This window comes from Lutra lutra, chromosome 5, assembly GCF_902655055.1.
Source record: "Lutra lutra chromosome 5, mLutLut1.2, whole genome shotgun sequence".
Classification (NCBI taxonomy): Eukaryota; Metazoa; Chordata; class Mammalia; order Carnivora; family Mustelidae; genus Lutra; species Lutra lutra.
This window is the reverse complement of record NC_062282.1, coordinates 115,889,118-115,915,256: the sequence shown is the minus strand read 5'-3', so window position 1 is coordinate 115,915,256 and position 26,139 is coordinate 115,889,118. Positions and strand designations below refer to the sequence as shown.

General features: G+C 37.4%; 2 protein-coding genes across 5 annotated transcripts in view; one reads left to right on the top strand and one right to left on the bottom strand.

Moving 5' to 3' along the window:
* Nucleotides 1-360: 360 nt before the first annotated feature.
* Nucleotides 361-13,783, top strand: LYSMD3 (LysM domain containing 3). The gene is made up of 3 exons (XM_047730886.1): nt 361-612; nt 3,889-4,151; nt 10,219-13,783. The coding sequence occupies exons 2-3, from the start codon at nt 3,897-3,899 to the stop codon at nt 10,879-10,881; spliced, it is 918 nt and encodes a 305-aa protein (XP_047586842.1). The 5' UTR covers nt 361-612; nt 3,889-3,896; the 3' UTR covers nt 10,882-13,783.
* Nucleotides 13,784-16,651: 2,868 nt separating this feature from the next.
* Nucleotides 16,652-26,139, bottom strand: part of POLR3G (RNA polymerase III subunit G) — a 104,844-nt gene continuing 95,356 nt past the window's right edge. For all 4 annotated transcript variants that reach the window (XM_047730889.1, XM_047730891.1, XM_047730888.1 and 1 more), the window contains 2 exons: nt 22,946-23,092; nt 16,652-17,177 (listed from right to left, as the gene is read on the bottom strand). In XM_047730889.1, coding sequence (XP_047586845.1) covers nt 17,091-17,177; nt 22,946-23,092 — 234 coding nt within the window. In that variant the 3' untranslated portion in view covers nt 16,652-17,090. The remainder of the gene's footprint in view (nt 17,178-22,945; nt 23,093-26,139) is intronic.

The following is a 26,139-nucleotide window of genomic DNA, read 5'->3' as shown; positions in this document are numbered from 1 at the left end:
CCAAGAAGAAATGTACAACGGCCCCCGTCAAATCCTTAAGAACCTCCCTCCTCCTGAAACCCCACCGCCGCGTATTTTCTACACAGACTGCCAGCTCTCTGTGGACGAGGGACAAAGGAGAAGCCGGCCAGGCGCTCTGAAGCGCGGGGTCAGCCCCCAGCCTTCGCCTTGGGAGTTATTCCTCCTTGGATGAAGGGGCGGGGCAGAAGGGGAGGAGACGGGGCGGGTCTGGAACTCGGATCCCTGCCACCGGGCCCTGACGGCGTCCCTGCGCCTGCGCGCCCAGCGTGGGCCAGGGGTTGGAAAGCTCCTGGGTCTGGTCTTCACCTCGAGTCCCCGCCCTCTGCCTCCTTCCCCGCCCCTTCCCACCTCCGCTCTCCTCCTCCTCCCCCACTCCTTCCCACCTCCGCCCACTTGACGCGATGACGCACCGAAGGTTTGCGGACGTGGCGGCGGCGCACAGCCCGGAAGGCGGAGACGTTGGCGGCAGTGGCGGCAGAAGACAGGGGCAACCCAAAACGGAGGGTTGGTCATGAATTTTCCCGGGACAGGAGCCGCGGCGGCGGACCTGGCAGCCGGCTCCTTGTTGTGTCCCCGCTGCTAACAGAACAGGTAAAGATGGCGGCGAGAGATGGGAGGTGTCCTGGTCCTGACCTGTGGGATCGGGGCCCGGCTGCGCCCTCTCTGGAGATGGCGGGGAGTCCTCGGCCGCAGGTGTAGCCGGGGCGGCCGGGCAGGGCTCGGATCCCGGCCTGCACGGACGAGACCCCGAGGCAGGGGAGACCTTCGCGACCAACCCCACTGAAGCCCCTCGTTACACTCTTGGGGAAACTGAGGCTCAGAGGAAGGACTCCTACCTGCCAGATGCCCAGATCAACGCATTTACAACCTAAGCACTATATTTTCCCCACTTACTGTTTTGTTGAATAAATGTTGACGGCTTCTTGTCCACACCGTCTAAGTGTGATGGGGTAACATAAAAATCCGAGATCATTGCAGGGAATAAACAGGGGAAAACAGGGAAATAATAAAAAGAACAAGAACAAAAAAACCCCTGGGTTGTGGAATGGAGAGGTTGGGAACTTAAGTTTTAAAAACTGAATTGGCCCTGGCGGATACAGTCGCTGTGATGCTATCGCAGTGCTGAACTAGCTTATGCCCTATGGCCTTTTTATTACTCTCTGCTTCAGGAAAGGCAAAGCCAAACACCAAACAATAATTACTACAAATTAAGGTGTTTGGGAAACCATTTTCAGTTACTGAGTGAGCCTTAACGTGTCCATTCGTAACTTTTGGGACTTTTTGTAATCTAGATAGCATGCAGAGTTTTTTTCAGTTTTCTTAAGAGGGTATTCCTGCTTTTTTCCTACTCTAATAATTAAGACAGGTTGAAGAAAATTGAGCCAGATGACTTGAATACAGTGTACTTTCTAAACTCTGTATGGTTGACTTAGATAATTATCTGCTTGGGCCAGAGTCTAGCTTTCCACTTGGACTGGAAGCGCAACCAATTCTTGATTATTCAAAAACAGTATCTAGTTTGTGGTTTTCTGCTGCCTTCATTTCATTACACAAGAGAGTGAAAAGATAGTGAGATGAAGTTCTAGTCTTTAACTATTATTTAGCATTGTACCATGGAGAAGGTTTGATAGAAATATGTGAAATGGCTTTGGGCATTGCTCAGTGAATTAGAGCTGTTCTAAGCCAGTTTGGGATTCTAAGAACAAATTATTACTGGGGAAATGTCTAAATGGGTCCGTATAGCCACATGTAAATTGCTGTTAATTTTAAGTGGTTCTTTTTTTTTTTTTTCAAGATTTTATTTATTTATTTGACAGACAGAGATCACAAGTAGGCAGAGAGGCAGGCAGAGAGAGAGGAGGAAGCAGGCTCCCTGCTGAGCAGAGAGCTGGATGATGCAGGGCTGATCCCAGGGATCATGACCTGAGCCAAGGCAGAGGCTTTAACCCACTGAGCCAACCAGGCGCCCCTTAAGTGGTTCTTTTTTTTTTTTTTTTTTTAAGATTTTATTTATTTATTTGATAGAGATCACAAGTAGGCAGAAAGGCACACAAAGAGAGAGAGAGAGGAAGGGAAGCAGGCTCCCTGCAGAGCAGAGAGCCCAATGTGGGGCTCAATCCCAGGACCCTGGGATCATGACCCGAGCAGAAGGCAGAGGCTTTAACCTACTGAGCCACCCAGGCGTCCCTAAGTGGTTCTTTTTAAAACATGGACCCCTTCTGAGAACAGGAAAACAAATATTTCCCCCAGAAAAATGTACGTAAGTATAAAATTTTGCCTACGACTCCACAGAATTCACAGACATTTCCTAAACTAAAAACACAAGATAGTAAAGACTTGGTTAAATAAGTAGAAATAAAACTATTATCTATTTTAGGTGAAGCTGAGATACCTTTTCATTTTTCTGAGAATTAAAAATAAAGCATCCTTAATTTATTATGCTATTAAAACAAGATTAATCTCTGAACTTCTTAGAGTTGTCACTTGGTTAGAACTCCATGAAGGAAAAGGTGTGACCAGGACTTCAAAACTGCTTTAGAGATGAAAACTGGATAGCTTTCTTTAGTTTGGTGGCTGTGAATTTAGGAATCACAATACATGTTATTAAATAGTAGCACCCTAGGGGGTGGGGATGGGTGAAAGAGTCAGCTTAATATATAGTTACTAGTTAGCTGTGTTATCCTGCTAGAAAAACTCTTGAGTTTCTAAAGCATTGCAAGTGTTGCTGTAGAGCAGGGTCAAAAACTGGTTTTCACCCCCCCCCCCCCAAAAAACTGGTTTTCAGGAGTTGTATTCAATGATATGAAATAGTTCATATATTATGTACATATGTGCCTACTCACAGAACGCAATCTCTTGTCATCCATATTACAAATTCAGACTTTTGGGAATTTATGTTTGTTTTCTCTTTTTCACTTGGTATTTGTCTGTAGTATTTACAACTGAGCTAAGTCCTTCTTTAAGGCACCTTTTGAGGGACAGACACCTAGGTGGCTCAGTCAGTTAAGTAGAGTGCCTTCTGCTCAGGTCATGATCCCAGGATCCCGGGATCGAGTTTTGCTTTGGGCTCCTTGTTCACTTCTCCCTCTGCCTGTTGCCCCCGCTGCTTATGTGCTTTCTCTCTCTGATAAATAAAATTAAAAAAAAAACAAAAAACATTTAAGTTTGCTTTCTGTGACACAGTATTTTGACGGTTTCTTCCTCTTGTGAATATCCCTTTCTCGCTTCTTTGCAGGCTGATTTTCCTTCATTCAAAATACCAAATATAGCAGTTCTTCAAGGCTCAGTCTTAGCCCCTTCTTATGCTATACTTTCTTTAGGTAATCTCATCTATACCCACCCAATTTCAGTTTCTACTTACGCATATGAGCCATGAAATTATGGTAGGGAGGTGGGGAGGTAGGGAAGTAGGGAGGTAGTACAAAAGATACTCCAATCCCACATGCACTTAAAATTCAGAACAAGCCAAATATTTGGGTTCACTAAAGTGTTGTGTTTGTACATATAAAATATGTACAATTCATAGTTCTGATAGAGTCAAAGTATATGTTTTTAATACATGAAACAAAAGTATTTCCTAATTTTATTCACATGCTCAGAATAAGTGGAGCTTCATTTTTTGACTTTAAAAAGATAGCAATTTACTTTTGCAAAAATGTTTATCACCCCCATATTTTGTAATATATGGTTTATAAAAATGGATTACCGCTTCCGGATATGTTAATTGCACTTCAACATCTGTAAAACTTAAACCTAAATATTTAAATACCTAAAATCATTTTTTTTTAAAGTGTCCTGAATATAAGATTCATGTAACTTGGGTGAATGGCTCAGGTACATTCCAAAGTTTTCTTCTTTCCTCCTCAGATTTTGACATGGCAGGGAGACATCAGAATCGTAGTTTTCCTCTTCCAGGAGTTCATTCAAGTGGTCAAGTACATGCATTTGGAAATTGTACAGACAGTGATGTGTTGGAGGAGGATGCTGACGTTTATGAGCTTCGATCCAGAGGAAAAGAGAAAATCCGAAGAAGTACATCAAGAGATAGACTTGATGACATTATAGTTTTAACAAAAGATATACAGGAAGGTGATACTTTAAATGCAATAGCCCTTCAGTACTGTTGTACGGTAAGTTTTCATTTGATTTTGCATAATGCTATCCAGAATAATTCGTTCATTAGCACAGATTGAAACAAGTTCTGTACTCTTTTATCTTCTTTTTCCCTTTCTTTCCATAGAAATCTGTATGTTCGTAGCTGTTAACTTTTTACACTTTTAAGTGAATTTCTGTGTATTTCTAAATCAATGATTCTGTTGTCAGTATTGGAAAACACCCATATGTGTTATGTTTTCTCCTTACTCAGGTTGTAAGAGAATATAGAAATATATAAGGAAAAGTTTTTCTCTGCCTCTGCTTTCTCAAATAACACAGTTTGGTGTTTCTTCCCATAACTTTTTTGTGCTTATAAAAACACTATACATACGGGGTGATTGGGGGTGATTGCCCTTGTTTATTGGGCTTTTAAAAACTGGTTTAGGGGCTCTTGGGTAGCTCAGATGGTTGGACATCTGCCTTCAGCTCAGGTCATAATCTCCAGGTCCTGGGACTGAGCCCCACTTTGGGCTCCTGCTCATCGGGAGTCTGCTTCTCCCTTTCCCTCTGTCTCTGCTTGTGCGCTGTCTCTCTCTCTCTCAATGCATAGATAAAATCTTAATAAATAAATAAATAAAAATTTGTTTATACTATGCCTATTACTCAAGTTGCCTTTTTCATTTTCTTGTATATTATGGACATCCCTCAGTGTCTTACAGATCTAACTCATTATTTTATATAGCTATATAGTATTGCATAGTGTAGAAGTGCCATAATTATTAAGCTGTTCTCCTATCACACAGTCAGGACTTTCTCCCATGTTTTGAATTGTGTGGTGAATATCATCACAACTATATCTTTAAATTAAATGGTGGTACCTTTATTTCTGTGGAATAGATTCCCAAAAGTATGATTTATATATAGAAGGAAAGGTATTATTTTTAATTTTAATAATATTAAACTCTGTTTGAACCTTTTTTTTTTTTTTAAAGATTTTATTTATTTATTTGACAGAGAGAGATCACAAGCAGGCAGAGAGGCAGGTAGAGAGAGAGGAGGAAGCAGGCTCCCTGCTGAGCAGAGAGCCCGATGCGGGGCTCCATCCCAGGACCCTGAGATCATGACCTGAGCCGAAGGCAGTGGCTTAACCCACTGAGCCACCCAGGTGCCCCGAACCTTTTTTATATCTGTATCATTATGTCCATCTTGCATCCTTAGCATGTAATGTTGTCATGTAAACACACTGATCCGGAAACTGTTGGAACATTTTTTCAAACTTTCTGTCCTTATACTTCCAGTAGAATTTTGTAATGTATGTATCGTGTTATCTCCTGGAACATTTTAAAGTGAGCTTAAATATTTCCTAATGACTTAAAGGATATAATTTCCAGAATGTTGTCATTGTTGATATTTAAAAATATGACTGTTAGAATATTGTTTATATGCACTAAAAGAAAAAAAGATTTATTTATTTTAGAGCTTGAGACTGGGGGAGGGGTTGAGGGAGAGGGAGAACCTTCACACTTGCTGCTGAGTACGGATGGACCCCAAAGCTGGACATGGGGCTCTGTCTCATGACCCATGAGATCATGACCTGAGCCAAAACCAAGAGTCAGATGTTCAGCTGACTGAGCCACCCAGGCACCCTTATATGCACTTTTTTAATAGCATGAAATTTTTATCATCCCTTTTTCTCCTTGATTAATATTTTTACCCTCCCCCCACAATCTTTCATAATGTTCTGTATTTTTATACTTGAAAGCCCTTTATTGGTTACCTATTGTAATTCTCTGCAACAGAAACATACATATTTATAAATTTATTTATACAAATATATGTAAATTTAAATTGAATTTTAAAAAATTTCCTGTGACCATGAAGTTTTGTGTTATTTTTCTCTGAATAGAGTAATTACAGAACTTCAGTTGATCAAAACAGATATGATAGTTTTTAAAAATTTAATAATGTAGCTTATTAAAATGCATTTCTTGGTGAGGGAAGAAGAGCTGGATTTTTTTTTTTTTTTTGCAAGTTGTTCAAGTATGGCAACACTACTTACTGTTAGGTCATAGTAGACCTGACTTCATTTTTTAGTGTATATAACCATGTGAATACATGTTTGTAGAGAAGTTGCAGAATGTGCTTTAGAAAGTTGATAGAAAGCAATCAATATTTAAAAATTAGGGGCAAAGCTAAAATTATCAAGGTGGAGGTCCAAGAGAGGAGTGTGGTCCAGTAGCTTCATTAGAGAAAGACATGGGTTTTCCTTTAATGAACCTGATAAATTGTCTTAGAAAAGGAGAAATTTGAAATGCCATCTGAATGATTAAAAATAGGTCATATTTCCAATGAGGTGTAAAGGAAAAAGTATATGACTATATGAGTATATGAGGAGAAAGGCATACCATAGTGATGTGGAAGGAGAAAACAAGGGGAACAATGGATGAAATTTTAATAGGTGTTCCAGAGATGAGTGGCATAGACTGAAGGGAAGAAGCACATTGAGCTAATGGAGGAAAAGTTTGATCTACTTAGTAAGAACACCATTATAAAGTTTTAAGGAGTGCTGCAGAATGGTAGGCAAACCTACTGGTGAGTTGGAGGGGACCCAACAATAATGAGGTTAGTGGAATAATTCAAGTGAGGAAGATCAGGGCTTAGACTAAAATATGTGCAGTAAGACTGGAGAAGTTTACAGAAAATCATTTGGGTATTCTACAAGATGTATCAGTGGATTCCTCATTTATTTATTTATTTATTTATTATTATTTTTAAAGATTTTATTTGTTCATTTGACAGACAGAAATCACAAGTAGGCATTTAGGTGGGCAGAGAGAGGGAGGGAAGCAGGCTCCCCGCTTAGCAGAGAGCCGGATGCAGGGCTCGATCCCAGGACCCTGGGATCATGACCTGAGCCGAAGGCAGAGGCTTTAACCCACGGAGCCACCCAGGTGCCCCGAATTCCTCATTTAAAATGAAGAATGATGTGGGACGCCTGGGTGGCTCAGTTGGTTAAGCAGCTGCCTTCAGCTCAGGTCATGATCCCGGTGTCCTGGGATCGAGTCCCACATCGGGCTCCTTGCTCTGCAGGGAGCCTGATTCTCCCTCTGCCTGCTATTCTGTCTGCCTGTGCTCGCTCTCTCTCCCTCTCTCTCTCTCTGATAAATAAATAAAATCTTAAAAAAAAAAAATTTAAAAAATAAAAAAATAAAAAAATAAAAAAAAAATGAAGAATGATGAAAGGGTGGTTAGCTTAACATAAGAGGAAGGCAGGCATTATCCACAGTAGGGAAGACTAATATAATAGAGTTAGGGAGTTAAGTGCTCCATTTTACCAGGAGTTAAACCAGCAAAAAAGGATGAACCTTACAAAGGATTTATCACTTAAAAAATTGAGTACTTAGTGCTGTATTCCTCTTATAAATAGTTTTAAAAATTACTAAAAATATGCCAGTCATAAAACAGTGACAAGAGGACAGAAAGTCCAAGGTTGGAATCCTAATGCTATCAAGAAAGTTAGTATAAAAGAAAATATAGGGATATTTAGAGTGAGAACCTTAGGTAGACTACTAAACCTGGGAAGCCTGGTTCAGAAAGAGTATGGAGTAGTTATTAGTCAGAATAGACAGTACCAAACAAATGAACATTTAAAGAGAATAGGGTCAGACTCGGGTTTGTCAATGAATCTTCATTTGCTTTAAGAAAAACACAGTCTTGAGGTTGTAAAATTTGAAAGCATCCTTTTTCTTTACTGTCTCATCTATTACTTCTTAGTCCTCTCTATTCTTCTCCCACACGTACGCTTCCAGGGAACTGATTTTTCCAGGAATTCTTATTCTTCAGTGGACTTGATCGGGAATCAGTTCACACTCCCTCCTAAATACCCTCTTTGTTTGACTTCCTTGATTTTGCATCTTTCTGATTTTTCTGCTAGTGATATTTAATTATACTAAATATATTAAATATAACTATTAAATGTTATAGCTATTATAACACACTGTATATTGCTATTCTAAATGTTCATGTGTTTTAATTAATCTTTACAAAACCCTATATGGTAGGTAGTGTTAACTACTGTCATTTTACATATGTGGAAATTGAATTGCAGAGAGGTTAAACAACTTGTCTCATATCAAAAAGCTAGAAAGTCGTCAGAACTGTCCTTCAAACCCAGACAGTCCATACTTTTAATCACCATCATATATTGCTTTCTTGGCCACTCTTTCTTCTTTTTCTTTTTTTTTTATTTTTATTTTTTAAATTTATTTTTTAAAGATTTTATTTATTTGACAGAGATCACAAGGAGGCAGAGAGGCAGGCAGAGAGAGAAGAGGAAGCAGGCAATCTGCTGAGCAGAGTACCCAATGCGGAGCTCGATCCTAGGACCCTGGGATCATGACCTGAGCTGAAGGCAGAGGCTTTAACCCACTGAGCCACCCAGGTGCCCCTCTTTTTTTTTTTTTAATTTTATTTAAAAGTAATTTCCGGGGGCACCTGGGGTGGCTCAGTTGTTGGGATTCTGCCTTTGGCTCAGGTCATGATCCCAGGATCCCAGGATTGAGCCCCACATCGGGCTCCCTGCTTAGTGGGGAGCCTACTTCTCCCTCTCCTACTCCCCCCTGCTTGTGTTCCCTCTCTTTCCTGTGTCTCTCTTTCTCTGTCAAATAAATAAATAAATAAAATCTTCTAAAAAATTTTAAAAAAATGTAATCTCTCTACCCAACATGGGGCTTGAACTCAACCCCGAGTTGAAGAGTCACAGGCTTTCCTGATTAAACCAGCCAGACACCCCTTAGCCACTCTTTCTTAATCTCTTTTGTAGATTTCTCTTACTCAATATACCCCTCAAACGTTGGCATTTCTCAAGAGATCTTTCATGTGTCACCTTTTTCTTCCAGTCTTTTTTAGTGAATCTGTCTACTCTTGTGACTTCAATTACTGTTTTTGCTGGTAATCCATGAAGCTATATTTTGAGATCATTCTTCCAGATTTCAGACATATCTATTAACTGCCTGTTGGATGCCTTCCACTTAGATATTTCAGTCACCTCAAAGTCCATGTGTATAAAATCTGTGTTTATTTTCTTTCTCCCTCCAGAGTGTTCCATATCTTAGTAAATGGCATCATTAACCATTGAGTTGGCCAAGCCAGAAAAGTTTTATCCTAGACTCACTTTGCCTCTCTGACATCAATCAGGTGATAAATGATCAGAGCTTAGGTTAAAGCATTGATGGAAGTCATGAATGGGACTAATTACTTAAAGGTGGTGGGAGAGCCTATCATAATTGGTAATCTGAGGAACACTCCCATGCTCTCCCTCTTGACAGTGGCAGGTGGATAGGATATACAGATAAGGTGAGAACCATATAATATATAGGGAAAGCTTATAAATAATGACCGATCTTGGGGGTAGTTGACAATGCATGAACACTGAGAAGTTTGGGAAAAATGTCACCAGAAGACAAATGAGGGAGATAAATTATGTTATCAATTCTAAGGTGCATGTTTTTTCACACATTTTAACATCTTTGAAATTAGAATGGTGGTATCCTCAATATTTGGTGTTTTAGGTTCCCCCCCAATATATAAAATATGACACATCTTAGAGTGGATGGCATCTGAGTTTTGATAAAATCCGGTAATTTTAGTTGGGTAAGTTGACATTTGCCTACACTTTAATTGCTAGACTGGAAGAAAGAACATAAATATTTGTAATTGTTCCTTCCCAAATTGTTTACAAACAATAGAAAGTGTGATATTTGTGCATAATGTACAAAGAGAAATATCGAAGGATCCCAGAATCTACTTAAATACCTAGGATTAGTGTTAATAATACATGGGTGATAGTAAGAAGTAATTAGTGATTTCCCAAGACTGGTAGATCAAAAGTGATGTAGAACTGTTAACCACAAAATAAAATCTGGGTGTGATAACTTAATACTGCTAATAATTAAGCTCCACTTTCTTTTTTTCCCTTCTAAAAGTAACTGGGATGAATGACTATTGTCATTCTATTCTTGGGGGTAGTTGACAATGATGCATGAACTATTTTGATGGAGAATTCAGATGAATGTTGCTTTTTTTTTGTTTGTTTCTTAACAGGTAGCGGATATCAAGAGGGTTAACAATCTCATCAGCGACCAAGACTTTTTTGCCCTTAGGTCTATTAAAATTCCAGTTAAAAAGTTTAGTTCATTGACTGAGACACTTTATCCTCCAAAAGGAAGACAGGCTTTACGTCCTTCGTCTGTTCAGTATGTTCCAGAACAACAGGAAATTTTGCTAGCTAATGATTCTCTTTCTTCCACTGAGTCAGCTGATAACTTTTTAAAAGAAGTAGATCGAGACATAGAACAAATAGTAAAATGTACAGACACCAAAAGAGAGAACCTTAATGAGGTAGTATCTGCTTTAACAGCACAACAAATACGTTTTGAACCTGATAACAAAAACACTCAACGTAAGGATCCTTATTATGGAGCGGACTGGGGAATAGGGTGGTGGACAGCTGTAGTGATAATGTTGATAGTAGGTATAATAACACCAGTATTTTATTTGCTGTATTATGAAATTTTAGCTAAAGTGGATGTTAGTCATCATTCAACAGTGGATTCTTCACATTTGCATTCAGGAGTGACACCCCCATCACAACAGAGAGAAGTAGAAAATGAAATTGGTCCAACTAAAAGAATACCCTTTGGCCAACATGATCATAAACTATATCGTCAAGATTCTCAGTCACCTGCTGCTCAACACAAAACATAGCAGTTGGCTCATAATTGCAGTGTTAATGATCATGTATATCTTGCGTGTGGTGAATCAGTTATATTCAATAACCACTTTAAAGGCAGAAGTTAGGGAGATTGAAGATGCTTTTGTTTTTCACCCTTTTTTTGAAGCCAGTTACAAGTAGATTGAGTATAAATTCCTACACTTGCTAGTTGTTGATATTGAAAGCTGTAAATCTCTATCTGTTGTATCAATGCTTAAAGCAAAAATGAATTTAAATATGGGTCTAGGAAGTTCTTAACTCAGAAAATGCATCATTTTTCTTATTCAAGCCTGGTTATGTTTAAATTTTATTTTTCAAATTATTTTTTGGTTTAAAGTTATTAATATTAAATATATTAAGCAAAATAAAATTATAAGCATCCCAGAATAATGTTTTGCAGTTAGGAAGTTGCCATTTGGTCACTAGAACACTGGATTAGGTCAAGACCTAAAAGTAATCTTTGTCTCTTAAAGCTCTCTGCCTCTGCTTCTGTGATTATAATTGCTTCTGTTATTTGAAAGCACTTTTGTAATTCTTTAATGAAAAGTGTTATATGAGTTAGCATTATTTAGGAAATAATCCTTACATACTGTGATAAGTTGTTGCTGTGTTATATGCAGTAACATGCCTTAATTACATTTAATGCCTTATAATATTACTTTAAGCTAATACAAGTTTTAGAATTAAAATTAAGGATTATTTCTGATGGTCCAGTGGGATTCATAGGCCGTATAAATTCGTCTCCATCTTCACTATCAAGGAAAACTTCATAGGGTTAAAACAGATTTTCACTAGCTGCCTCTGGTCTGTTGGAGAAAGGGTTCATTAAGCAAAAGCAAAGGTGCAAGAGATCTTTTGCATTAACAATAACAGACAAATTATTTATTGATCCGTTAACCTACATTTTTCAAAGAGGAAATGTCCAACTTAGACTGTTTTTTCCCTCTGAACATAGCATCAGATTGGGGAAACAGAGGCCACAGGTGTGTGGATCAGTTGAAAGGGCTTGATAGTGCTACACTGTAAGATTTACTGGGGATCAGACATAGTCTGGCTAAATAAGGATCATTTGCATACTGATTTCCATCATTTAATTTCTTCAAGTATGTATTTTAAAAATGTAACCAAATGATTCATTAGAAGAAAGTTTGGTGGAGTCTGGATTGCCTGTTTTGTGTATAATAAAGTGTGTACCTTAAGTTATATAACACCACCTCATTTTCTGGGCATTATTTCCTAATTTTTAATGTTTCAGGTTTTAACTGGTCATTTTATATTTCCAACTCCAATACTGATTAAAAAAAAAGAGGGGTGAATAAAAGGACAAAGAAGTCAAGCTTAAAGCCCTTGCATGTATTAGAGGGCCTTAGACAATTATTAGAAAGTGTTAATATGGAAGTTATAGCAAAATCATTTGTTGATAACTTTTAGTTTGGAATTTTAAAAATTGTTTTAATGTGCCTTGGCATCTTGAAAAAAAAGTGTATGATCTAATTTATGTTCAGTGTTAACTTGGTCAGTTTACATTGTATTTATTATGTTTGCTGAAAAATCAAGTTTTAGGGAAGAAAAATGGATTGGATTATTTTAGGGTAGAATGAAGAACTTTGTTTACATCAAATTGATGAAATTACAGAGTCAGTGATTCCTTTTTGCTAGTGCTACTTTGAAATTGTGATAGATCTGATTTCCAAAATAAGTAACTTTATTAGTGAAGTATACTATGTACTTGATTAAAAACCATTTTGTCCTGCAGTGGGTCCTGTTTCGCGAAGGAAATATATCCTTATGACACAATCAGGCAGTTTCCTTTTTCTATATATTTGAATCCTATATAATTCTATATATGTCATATATATATATAGAATTTTAGATTCTAATCTTTAATGGTCATTAAAAAAATTTTCCTAAGCATTTAATAGATCTAGAATAATTTTACCTTTTAAAAAGTACTAATATACATCAAAATTTGTAGCAAATAATTACTTTGTAAAACTTAACGAGTTTAAATTGTGTTGAAATCCTTATTTGAATTTACTTAGATGCTTTACATTAGAAGGTACATATGTTATATATATGCTAACAATTGTGAATCACTGCATTTGGTTCACTTAAAAACTTGGGAGTTGTAAGTGAAGAAAAATCTGCTATTTTTAGGGCAGATTTTTTTTTTAAGGCTGGCTACAAATGATTAAGTTGTTTTGAACTATTGAGTGCCATTTAAAGTTTCTGCCATTCTACTAGAAAATTATGGGATTCACCTCTTCAAAAGATAGGTTAAAATGGATTATACAAAGTCTGATGACCATATTATAATTAGAAAGAAGACTAATGTTAAATGAACTTTTCTGAAAGACTTTTTGTGTTTTTTAAAGCTTTTCTTTTTCTGGAACTCTGCTTGCTTGTTCAGCAAGCATTCCTAAATGAACCACTACTTACTAAATTAGTTCTTCTTAAGGTATCTATTTCTAAAATTACCTACTTGAGAACATGAAGGATGTTTCAGAAGTATCATGAAGCAAGGATCCAGTCAGAGCGTTACAGGGTGTGGGGTTTTTAGAAGTCTGTATTTAACAGGTACATTATGATGGGTAGCATTCTTATTTTGAATTACAACAGCATTGCTCAGGAAATCAGTATTTTTCTTCCACGTATGTGCATATTGCACTGTTAGATCATAGAACTATCTGAATACTTTATTTAATTCTTTTTATGTATGCAGATACTATAAATCTTTTGTATAATGTATTTTATACAAAGGCAAAATGGAATTTTAGAACATTGTTAGCATGATCATCTGTAAAACTGGTTTTTAAAACTTTTTGCCCTTATTTTTCATATTTTAAAAGATATGCAAAATGTAATAAAGTTTCTATTTTATTATTCAGTCTAAAATGGAAGCTGGTGAATTTAATTGAATAAAAACAAAAGTTTTCTCCTCTTCTATCAAACTCTTTGATGTAGACATAATGTGTAAGGTAGATAGAATTGCCAAAGTTTTACCAATTCATATTTCCCCCTTGTTATACAGAAATAAAATCCACTGGGTTATTTATAGGACATAAATGAAAACAAATGTCAGATGGGTGTTCTTTGGATGTACTTCGGTAACAGGGAAGAAGACTTTAACAGGCACAGTCCACGGCTGCTTAGCAAGCTGTGGGTCACATGTTTAGCACCATGATCTAAATGTAAATTTTATCATGAAACAACCTTTCCACTTCAAGGATATTTTTCAAAATTACCAGTAGCAAAAAGAACTGGAAAAGCTGTTTGAAGTTTTTATTTATTTAATGGAGGAATTTGTGATGTAATTCTTTTTTTCCCCTTAAAATTGTATTTAAGCTCACTTTTTAATAAAAAGTTTTTACTAACTCCAGAGCCTTTTAAGTATATTAAGGCAAAGCCATTGACACTATACATTTGAATGTGGTGGGGGTAGAAAGGTTTAACAAAATCTTCCAAATTTCTTAGTATTCTCTTGTATCCATTGTCAGTCCATGATAGCAGTGGTCACACTAATACTACACTATCTGCCAAATCTCTTCATTTGTTAACATGACTTTAATCACCTAGAGTTTTCTTTTGTGGGTTTATTCAGGAATACTTGGTAACTGTCATACTTGCTCAATAAATAGTTATTTCACTACATAAAATCTGTATTAACAAATCTGTTTTCTCATACATTTAAGTAGGTTCAAAATAAACCATGTTTATATAAAACAAAATGACACAAAATTGTTTTGTAAGAATTTAATATGTAAACAGGAAAATAAGCATTATAGCAACAAAACAGTTTGGCCTATTAATACAGCAATTTTTTTTTTTAAGATTTTATTTATTTGACAGAGATCACAAGTAGGCAGAGAGGCAGGCAGAGAGAGAGAGGAGGAAGCAGGCTCCCCGCCGAGCAGAGAGCCCGATGCGGGGCTCGATCCCAGGACACTGGGATCATGACCTGAGCCGAAGGCAGAGGCTTTAACCCACTGAACCACTCAGGCGCCCCTAATACAGCAATTTTAAAGACACTTCATCAACAAGTAGTTTTTTATATACAGGAGGCTACCTCTTCATTGAAGTTTACCTTCTTACAGAATAACTAACTTCACAGTCTCAGATTTTAAGCCAGAAGGATAAGATTCATGCTGGTAAAGCAACCTACAAATACTCCCTGTCCTCATAGTTAGTCTACTTTCAACTTATAAAAAGAGGAAGACAGTGCACTTAAGGTAGATGGCTGGGGGCTCCTGAAGCAAATCCCTGCCCAAAGGGACTGTCTTACCATCTGTGGACTAAACCTGGAGGCAAAACTGAAAGCTAGGAAAATAAATACCTGTATCTTAAGTGCATCTGACTGATTCACAGGGTCATCTGCAGAGTTACACTGAAGCAGGTAAACAGAACCGTTGAGATCAGATTTCTATAAATTAAATGGTATTTGGCTAAAGTACTAAGGAGGTGAGAGAATAAAACATCAATGTTTTATTTAACAATCCTAAGTAACTATTTGCCCATTAAAACTAGAAACTTTAGTAGGTTGCTGTTTTAACATGGACTTTCTTTTGTTTTCCATTTAGAATGTTTAAAATTTCCTAGAAGCTTATTTCAACAAATAATTTACATGTGATGGGCACACTGAACTAACAATGGTCTTCATACCCACCTTGAATAATCTGAGGAAGTATTAAAATTGAAAGTGGTGTTTTTCCTGAGAAAGTCATGTTTCAAAATGGCACAAGACATAAATTTCCTCCAGTCCTTCCCTCCAGAACATAAGATGGGAAAATCAGTATAAAATAGTTTGTGAGGACAACATGCTTGTTTTTCAAAACTGCTTGTTTTCAGTCATTTAACGAAGCTACCAGTTTTCAGAGGGTGAGAACCAAGTTTAAGAAGTGATCATTTCTATAAGGTATGAATGAATACATATGGCAAATTTTGGTTAGTATGTAAGCAATTTTTATAGGAAGTAGTGTACAGGTGGAGAAACTAAGGCACAGAAAACTTAACCAAGCTCATTTTCAAGGTTGAGTCTATAGTAAAGGTAGAAACAGAATCTAGGGCTTTGATTCTCAAGGTTAGCAGGTAATGGGACTACCTTCCCACAAGGGAAAAATAATCTTCTTTGTTCTTTTTGGTAGAGAATATTAAGAAATCATTTAAAAATATATTAATTCCCTTGGAAATCTTTGGCATTTGTGTGTCTTTGGATGCTGGGGGGTCTAGGTATTTACTCTGCCAAGATATTAAAAGTTAGGGGAGCCAGTTTTTAATCAAAACAAAGAAGATTAATCTTAACTTTAAAATGACCTGAGTTTTATTCTGCACTGTTCTATAAATCATTTGGATAACTGAGTCCTGTGAAATTTAACAATGGCCATGACAACTCACAAATTTTGTACACATGCATTCTGCAGTGAGATTTATAGGACTAGAACTTTATACTTTTGTAAAGTACAAAGATATCTAATTTTTCATGAGCCCAGCTATTCAAAGATCAAATTTAACGACAGTGAGATGATTATATGTTAAATGGCATTGAGTTGGCTCCAAATTTGAGTATTTTTTTAGTATTCCAGGTTTTTGTACGGACTGAGATGTGACCTGGGAAATTCATGAAGTTCAGAGTGGCATTTTTCCCTGTATGTTTTTGATCACAAAACTTCTAACCTCATAAAATATGCAATTGTAAGAGCTCCAGTAGGGTTTTGTAGTCATAATGCAGCACAGAACAGACCATGCAAAAGTAAAAGATAAAACTATTTTCAAGTTTCTTTGTTTTTAAAGTGCTCTTTGTGCAGTATTATTACATCAACTTCCAGACTACAGAAATTCACTATAATGACTAGTAATAGTTTTACAACAGATCGAGTTCCATAAGAGTAATTTGTTCAAGTATGAATACATAGATTAAAAAATGCAAAAACTCTGGGCACACTGAAATCCCAGTGATAGACGAGAAATCCACTTGAATACATAAGACGGATGACAGGAGTGTTAAGAAGGAAATGTCAGAGTATCAGAGACTGATTGGTAAGGTAAGTAGTATGTAAACTCAAAGTGGTTCTGAGTATTTTGACAGCAAGTATCTGCCCAGCAAAAGAGGAACAAAAATATAATATTCCTTATCAGAAATAGAAAATAAGTCTGTCCAAATGTTCAGAAGTGGTATCATCAAGATATTTTTGGAGAAATTTCATAGCTAATAGGTTGCTTCATCCATGTTGTCGTCACTGTCTGCACCAAAATCATCTCCATCTTCAAAGTATGAATTAATGTAGTCATTTTCCTAAGTGAAATGATATATTCTTCAGTAAACATTAAAATAAGTGAGTAGTAAGGTCATTATTAAACAATATAATGTAGGCTGTCCCTTTAAGTTTCTAAATATCAAGTAATAAGAAAACATAGCAGGCTTTTGAAAAGTCTCTGCTATTTCATCTGCTTAAAAAATACATTGGTTTTTCACTCCCATCTACCTGTGCTGCTTTCCACAAGACCATCACCTCCTACAATTTTCAGGCACCAACTAGTTAAGAGAAAATGAAGGAATGTCCATGACACTTGAGTAGAATGATACATTGAATTCATTACACCTCAGGAGGACGATCTATGGTTTAGTTACCTAAACCACTAAACACTCCAAACAAATGTACAGACACTCAAGAAACAAAGCCAATTTACATTAACATTCATTAAACTACACCAGAACTAAGGTTTTCAGTCATGGTGTGTAACAGAGCATAAGTAGAGGGATTTTTGCTTCCTGCCAAAAAACAAGCTTGATACCAAATGAAACCTAGAAAATGCCATATTCCATCTAGGACCCCTCAGTTTCCTTGAGGTTAAGAGTAATTAAGTTCCTAGGAACATTTCAATTATCAAGACTGGGGAAGACTCTTACTCATGTAAATGTTTCTCGATATTTCTGTGCTTTCTGTCAAAAATTAAAAAATCCATTTTGGATATGGATTAAAAGATATTTAAGAGAGTTATTAACTAATTGCAGTATATGGGATATATTTGGATTTTGACTGGGATGAACAATAAATTTTTTTGAGACAATTAAAAATATTTGAATATTGGGGGCGCCTGGATGGCTCAGTGGGTTAAGCCTCTGTCTTCGGCTCAGGTCATGATCTCAGGGTCCTGGGATCAAGCCCCACATTGGGCTCTCTGGTCAGCAGGGAGCCTGCTTCCCCTTCTCTCTCTGCCTGCCTCTCTGCCTACTTGTGATCTCTGTGTGTCAAATAAATAAAATCTTTTAAAAAAATTTGAATATTGGCTTAATATTTGATGATATTAAGGAAATATTTCATTATGTTAGGTATAATAATAATATTGTCATGTTGTTAAAGGGCCCTTATTCTTTAGTACATACTGAAATATTTATGGGATGAAATGGTACAATGCCTAGGTTTGCTTTGTAACAATCCAAGGTGGATGGGAAATGGAAGTCAGGGGATAGGAATGGATTGGATGAATGAATGAGTGGTTGAAAGAATGGCTATACATTGATGATTGTTAAAGCTGGGTGATAAGTCCATGGGTGTTTATTTTACTTGTCACTAGATTTTTTTACTTCATTGAAATCTACCATCAAAAAATTAATCTCTACATCTCCACTCTCTATAGCAAGAGTTATGATAAAGTAAGAAGTAGAGAAGATTCTCAAAAGAAGGTCATCTGGATGTCAGCTTTTTTAGTACCTGCATGGTGGGATTTTTTTTTTTTACATATAAATTTATATAAATATTGCAAGATAACTTATAATATTCAGATACAGATTTTATTACTTTGTCTTCCCTGACACTGTAAGTTTCTGTATCCAGTAAGTTTCCATAGCATCCCCAGGAAGATGGCCTGGTTTCTCTGGTGCCAAGAAATCCAGTAACATCTGGAAGCCTGGCTGAAGCCTTGGGACTAGTGTACAGGGAAGGGGTGCATGGTCGAGAGTTCAAATGAGACCACTTTGTAAATGAGTTGGAAGGGATACTTCACTATTCCAAAGTCAAGCATATGCAACTTTTGCTTTAGACCTGAACACTTCCAAGAACATTCAGTGATTTACCTTAGGTAATTTTGTGATGTTAAAAATCAAACAGGTACAAAGTGAGAACTTGTTGAAACTGATGGCTTAAGTGGTCCTTGGCTTTCATTTGAACCCTTGCTTTTTCCTTTAATTACAATATTCAAAAGACTGAAGAAAGAAAAGGTCTGCGTTTCTTTAATATGACAGAGGTGTTACCTAGATAATTTGCTCCATTTACTCTTCAAAAACAATGCTTATCAAACCCTCAATATGTCAAGTTAATTAACATGAATTTTTCATTAATTAATTGCTAAAAAGCGCCAAGAGTAAGACTTTAAGTCTAGAAAGTCTTTAATTGAGCTCCCCTCTTCATCCCTCACCCAGACTCATATTCAAAACATGTATCCTTTCTCTACTAAAGTGGAAAGTTGTTTGTTTTTTTTTTAATGAAATGTATTTATATAAACTGTGTTTAGTACTTTGCTAAGGCCTAACACAGAATTCTGGAATTACTAGAATCCTGATGTTTGCTATTATTAGGGATGATCTTAATTTCGACAGAGTTCACCTCAAGCAGGCTTTATAAAGAGAGCATTCCAAAAGCTAGTCTTGTCTAGAAAACAGGACGCTACTCACTCAAAGATAATAGCACGCCACGATCTCCAAGACCAGTTGTGATACCAAAAATGTCTTCAGATACCAACTATACCTTGGAGGGCAAAATCACCACTGGTTCATAGCAACAAGCTTGCAAGCATGATTTAACCACAGTTCCTTTCAATCCAAGCAACTGAGCGTTCTAAAATACAAATACGATAAAACTACCCCACTGCTTTAACCCTTCAAAGGGTACCCACAGCACTCAGGATAAAGTCATATTGCTCAGCCTGGTATTTAATATTTTTTTTTAAAGATTTTATTTATTTATTTGACAGAGAGAGATCACAAGTAGACGGAGAGGCAGGCAGAGAGAGAGAGAGAGGGAAGCAGGCTTCCTGCTGAGCAGAGAGCCCGATGTGGGACTCGATCCCAGGACCCTGAGATCATGACCTGAGCCGAAGGCAGCGGCCTAACCCATTGAGCCACCCAGGCACCCCTGGTATTTAATATTTGTCTTTAGCTTTGTCTCTCCAAGTCCCCTACTTGAACTCTCTAGTCCAGTCATTTTGACTTGCCTGGTCAATTACACTATTAGCGCTACACTCTCATTACCCGCAAGCCTTCTCCACCCACTTTCCTTTATCTGCAAATCTCCTCCAGTCCATTTCTCATCTTGATCTGATTAAGTCTTCAGATTGTCTTCTTTGAGATACCTTTTTTCACATCACTAAAATGGAGTTTGGTGCCCCTCTTATGTACCCTTATGGCATCCTGTACTGTATCACACCATAGTATTATACAGTGTATTATAACTGTCTCCTCTCTTGTGTGTCTCCCCACTACACCAATATCCTTGATGAGAGAACTGTATCCTATTTTGATATTCCCCTTGCCTAGTACAATTCCAAGCATATGCATGGCATACAATTACTGCACAGTGAATGAAAAAAAAAAAAGGACTAATAGGTATTTATAGGGCAACTAAAATTTTGGATAGGGATTGTAGAGAGAAAAGGAAATCCAGGGGAAGGAGTCTGAAGAATACTGACATTTAAAGATTAGAAAGAAGAGAACTCAAAACAGACTATGAAAAGGTACCAGAAACAGGAAAAAACAAGAAGTGTTGTGTCCCCCAAACCAAGAAAAGCAACAATGTTTGCCTATGTCTTGGCACACAGCACAATGCCTGGCATAGAGTTGATGCCATAATTACCTTAAATTGTTGAATTTAAATAAAGGAAATAATATTTTAACAATGAAGTTGTGAGCAGTGTTAAATGTTGCAGAAAAGTGAAATCAGGATTAAAATTTATCTATTGGTGAACTTGATGGCAATAATTTCCATAGCATACAGGTGGAAATCAGATGAAAAGAACTAAAGAGAGGGATGCCTGGGTGGCTCAGTTGGTTGGACGACTGCCTTCGGCTCAGGTCATGATCCTGGAGTTCCGGGATCGAGTCCCGCATCGGGCTCCCGGCTCTGCGGGAGTCTGCTTCTCTCTCTGACCTTCTCCTCGCTCATGCTCTCTCTCACTGTCTCTCTCAAATAAATAAATAAAATCTTTAAAAAAAAAAAAAAAAAAAAAAAAAAAAGAACTAAAGAGAGGAGGGTGGGGGAGCGAGCAAGTGAAGCCAGCTGAACAGCTTTCCAAAAGATAGCAGGACACTTGGAAGGGAATGTGGGGAACATACTTCATCATGAGAGATGAACATGTTTTAATGCATGAATGGAAGAGATGAGTAGGAAGAGACTGAAAATAGAAAGGGGAAAGGACATAAGGATGATGGACCCCCAAAAGGAAGGACAATTAACTCTAAATACAATGAAGACTATTTCTTTCACTAAAAAACAGGAGGAGGAGGAAAGACATTTAGTTTGAAGGCAGAGGACACGAAATCAAGGGAATTTCTTATTGATAGCTTCATTCTCTGTATAAAGGGGTTAATATCTGCTAAGAGTGAAAGGAAAAGATGTCAAGGAGAGGGATTAAAAAAAAAAAGAGAGAGAGATGACCTAAAATAATTGCTGCAGACAGATGATAAGAGAAACACAGAGAATGTGTTAGTCAGCAAAAAGGGGCTAGTGAGTGTTGCTTTAGTAGCATCAGTTTCTGGCATTCCTCAGAAAAGCTCAACAGGTGGTTTGGAGGGAAAAGGGGAGACAGTGGAACTGATCGAACGTTACCTTGATCTCAAGTGTGTGCTGGGAGCATACAGAAAGACAGTAATGGCAAGCAAGCAGTTAAAGGGTGAGCAAGGATCTAGGCCCTTTAGGGAGGGAGATTAAGACAGGGAATGAGTCAAGGTGAAATAGAGAATCAGGGTCTGGCAGTCTCAATCACATCAGAGTGCAGGAATAAAAAAGTGAATGATCTGCAAAGAAAGTTGGACACAATATGATATTTTAAATTTTAAAATGTTTAAAATTTATCTGAAAGAATAAAGAATACTCAGGAAAATTCTACCCTAGAAATAACAAAAAATGAAAAGCTTCTATTAACTGGAACAGCAGAGTGATGGTTCAAAACTAGGTCCCAGATATACATCTAAGCAGAAGTGGCAATCTAATAGCTGATACAACAGAATTGCAAATCAATGAAGAAAGTGAATTATTTAATAAATGCGGTTAGCAGCTGGCCAGCATTTGGAAAAAGATAAAAATGGATCCAAACCTCTCTCTTTACACCAATATAAATTCCAAAACAATCCAAAATTTAATATAAATGAATTAAAGTATATATTAAAGACTTCGGAGATATAGCACTTTCAGATAAAGAAAAGATTTAGCGTCATGTGGGAAGCTGAAATGGAGTGAAGACAAAGTTCACTGACATGGAGAAGAAACTCCCAGCCTAGGGTTACTGCATGAGGTACCTACTAAGTCCCAAAGAGGCTGCGGCCAACAAAGTTACCCTACTCAAAAGCACCCTGATTGGCTCTAGCTTATTTTGAAATGCACCATGTTTCTAGAAGTTAGAAATCCCAAATCCAAACCACTAAGTTGTAACTCAGATACTGAAGATTAGATCATACCTCTTCTCTGCCAGGGTCCACACGCACTTCGGGGTTTGAAACGTGATGGTATGGCAGGGGTTTCCTCTTAACATGACTTATGACTAAGTCCTTAATTACAGTAATGGCAGATTTAAAATTTTATGTAGATAAACCTTCAACTAATCTAATTGATTTGCTTCACTTGTGGCCTCCCACTTACAAAGTTGCCTGTCAAGTTCCTCTTACCTCCCAGATTCAGTTTGGTATCTTGATTTCAATGTTAAAGTCATTCTCTTGATACTAAGGAACTGATACCAGTGATGATGACATACCTCTCATTCCCATCGACTTGGTTCTGGTTTGTTATTTTGACTATATAGCACATATCTGACTCCTCAGTAGAGAACCCTTAATAAAGTTCCTAAGTTTACCTCTTCTTGCTCTTCTTCATCATACTCCTCTTGTTCTGCGGCGTCATCGTCGTCCTCCTCATCGCCTTCTTTACTCTTCTCTTTGCCGCCTTCTTTCTCTTCATTTTCCTCATCTGATTTTTCACCATCACCTCTCTTTTCCAGTTCCTGGTATAAAGGAACCTCATTAATTTAAGTGGAACCCACTAGACTTTGACCTCCCTGCTCAGCTTTAAGAAAACACAGTTACCCATCACCTTATTCTAATCCTCCAGGCCACTACCTAGGAAACTGTGAGTTCACTCAACAAAGGAAGAACTCTCTGTCCTGTCATTATACTAGTGTTTTCATTGAGTTTCTAACTTCATAACTGGGTCTCAGGGATGGCTCAATATCAGCTCTAAGCACAATGCTTTATTTTCACGATTTCTGTCTTACCTCCCTTTTTTTTTTTTTTTAAGATTTTATTTATTTATTTGACACACAGAGAGAGAGAGGTCACAAGTAGGCAGAGAGGCAGGCAGAGAGGGGCAGGGGGAAGCAGGCTCCCTGCCCAGCAGAGAGCCCGATGCGGGCCTCGATCCTAGGACTCTGAGATCATGACCTGAGCCAATGAACCCACTGAGCCACCCAGGCACCTTTACGCCCTTCTAACACACTGAATTGATTGAGTTCATAGAGAGAAACTTTCAGAAGGCTATTTTGTTATCTTTCCAACATAAAAGGAGAAAAGAGAATGTAATGGCAACCTTTCAAAAATGTCTACATTGTATGTGTGTATGTATATATCTATTTATTTAAAAAGTAAGCACTATGCCCAACATGGGATTTGAACTCATCACCCTGACATCAAGAGTTGCATGCTCTACCAACTGAGCCAGCCAGGTGACCCTATGTTAATACTCATAATTAAAGCACAGGATCACTTTAGCTAAGATATGTTGTTCTTAAACAATAAACAGAATATGAATTTCTATAGCTGAAAATGCTCCATCCTATTATATTTGCTTTGTAGATTACACATAAAGAGAAAACACATTTTGTATTTGGAGTGACTACAATTTAGTTATTCCTTTACTGGCTCTTAAATACTTATTTTTAAAATCCTTTTAATTATATTTAAGTTTGAATTTAAGGAAATCAAAGGCAATAAAAACACTACATCAGAAAGATTCCATTTCTAATCAAAATTTAAGTTCTGGGGCACCTGGGTGGCTCAGTTGGTTAAGTATCTGCTGTTGGCTCAGGTCATGATCCCAGAATCCTGGGATCCAGCCCTGTGTCGGGGTCCCTGCTCAGCTTCTCTCTCTCCCTCTCCCTCTGCCTGCTGTGTGTGTGTGTCTCTCTGTCAAATAAACAAATAAAATCTTTTAAAAAAATTCAAATTCCACTTTTTTACCTCATTCCACTGAGGCAGAACAAATAAAACAAAGGTAAAAGACATAAGATGATTTATTTTTACACTGACTCGTGTTGCCTTATATGAGTTATTACTATAACGCATGCAATTTTTCAAATTGACAATCCCTTTGGAAAATCGCAAGTAAACAAAATAGTGTTTATAGATATATCTTTGGAAGTGTCTACAAATACACACACCCACACTCACATGTAATGATGCTATGTTGACATTAACATATGGAGTCTTTTCTATTTTAATCTAATTACAGTAAAGAGGTCTATGACCCATAAATTTTGTGTAGTTACAAGGGAATTATAGTGCTGTACTTATTAAGCTCTGTGCAAGGTATATACTCTATTTGAAAAATCCTGCTATTAGCTATTATTTCATAATTAGCAATAAACATATTTAAACCAACTATGGAGAATGTTTTTATTTTTTATTTTCAAAAATATTTTATTTATTTATTTGACAGAGAGAGCACAAGCAGAGGGAGCAGGTAGAGGGAGAAGCAGGCTCCCCACCAAGCAAGGGTGCCCAATGTGGGGCTTGATCCCAGGACCCCGGAACCATGACCCGAGCCGAAGGCAGATACCTAATAACTGAGCCACCCGGGTGTCCCTGGAACATGTTTTTAAAATACAAAAATCATTCACTGCTCTGTAGGTCTGGGAAGTCTTTATTTCTATTACTGTCATTTCAAATATTTAAAAAAAATAACAACTTTATTTGTATTACATAGGCCTAAGTCAAACCCGTAAAATACTTAAATCGCTTAACTACAGTAGATTTATGAAACTTAAAAAAATGATCTCAGAGCCACACACATTGTCTCATTACTTTTTTCTTTGTGTGCTAAGCTACTGATTTTGGTTTGTCTACCTTTTAGTCTCCATTTTCTCCTCTGTGAGATTTAACTACTTACCCACTACTACCTTACAGATTCGTTTTAAGAATAATGAGATACCACCTCACACCAGTCAGAATGGCTAAAATTAACAAGTCAAGAAATGATAGATGCTGGTGAGGATGCGGAGAAAGGGGAACCCTCCTACACCGTTGGTGGGAATGCAAGCTGGTGCAACCACTCTGGAAAACAGTGTGGAGGTTCCTCAAAAAACTGAAAATAGAGCTATCCTATTACCCAGCGATTGCACTACTGGGTATATATCCTAAAGATACAAACGTGGTGCTCCGAAGGGGCACGTGCACCCGAATGTTTATAGCAGCAATGTCCATGATAGCCAAACTATGGAAAGAACCTAGATGTCCATCAACAGATGAAAGGATAAAGATGTGGTATATATACACAATGGAGTACTATGCAGCCATCAAAAGAAATGAAATCTTGCCATTTGCGATGACGTGGATGGAACTAGAGGGTATTATGCTTAGCGAAATAAGTCAATCGAGAAAGACAACTATCCTATGATCTCCCTGATATGAGGAAGTTGAGATGCAATGTGGCGGGGTTGGGAGAGTAGGAAAAGAAAAAATGAAAGAAGATGGGATTGGGAGGGAGACAAACCATAAAAGACTCAGTCTCAAAAAACAGACTGAAGGTTGTTGGGGGGAGGGGGGACGGGAGAGGGTGGTGGGGTTATGGACATTGGGGAGGGTATGTGCTATGGTGAGTGCTGTGAAATGTGTAAACCTGGCGATTCACAGACCTGTACCCCTGGGGATAAAAATACATTATATGTTTATTAAAATTAATTAATTAATTAAAAAAAGAATAATGTGATGAACACAATGTGAAAACACTTCGCAAACAGTTAACTTATAGAGAGGGAATAGTTATTCCAGTTTAAAT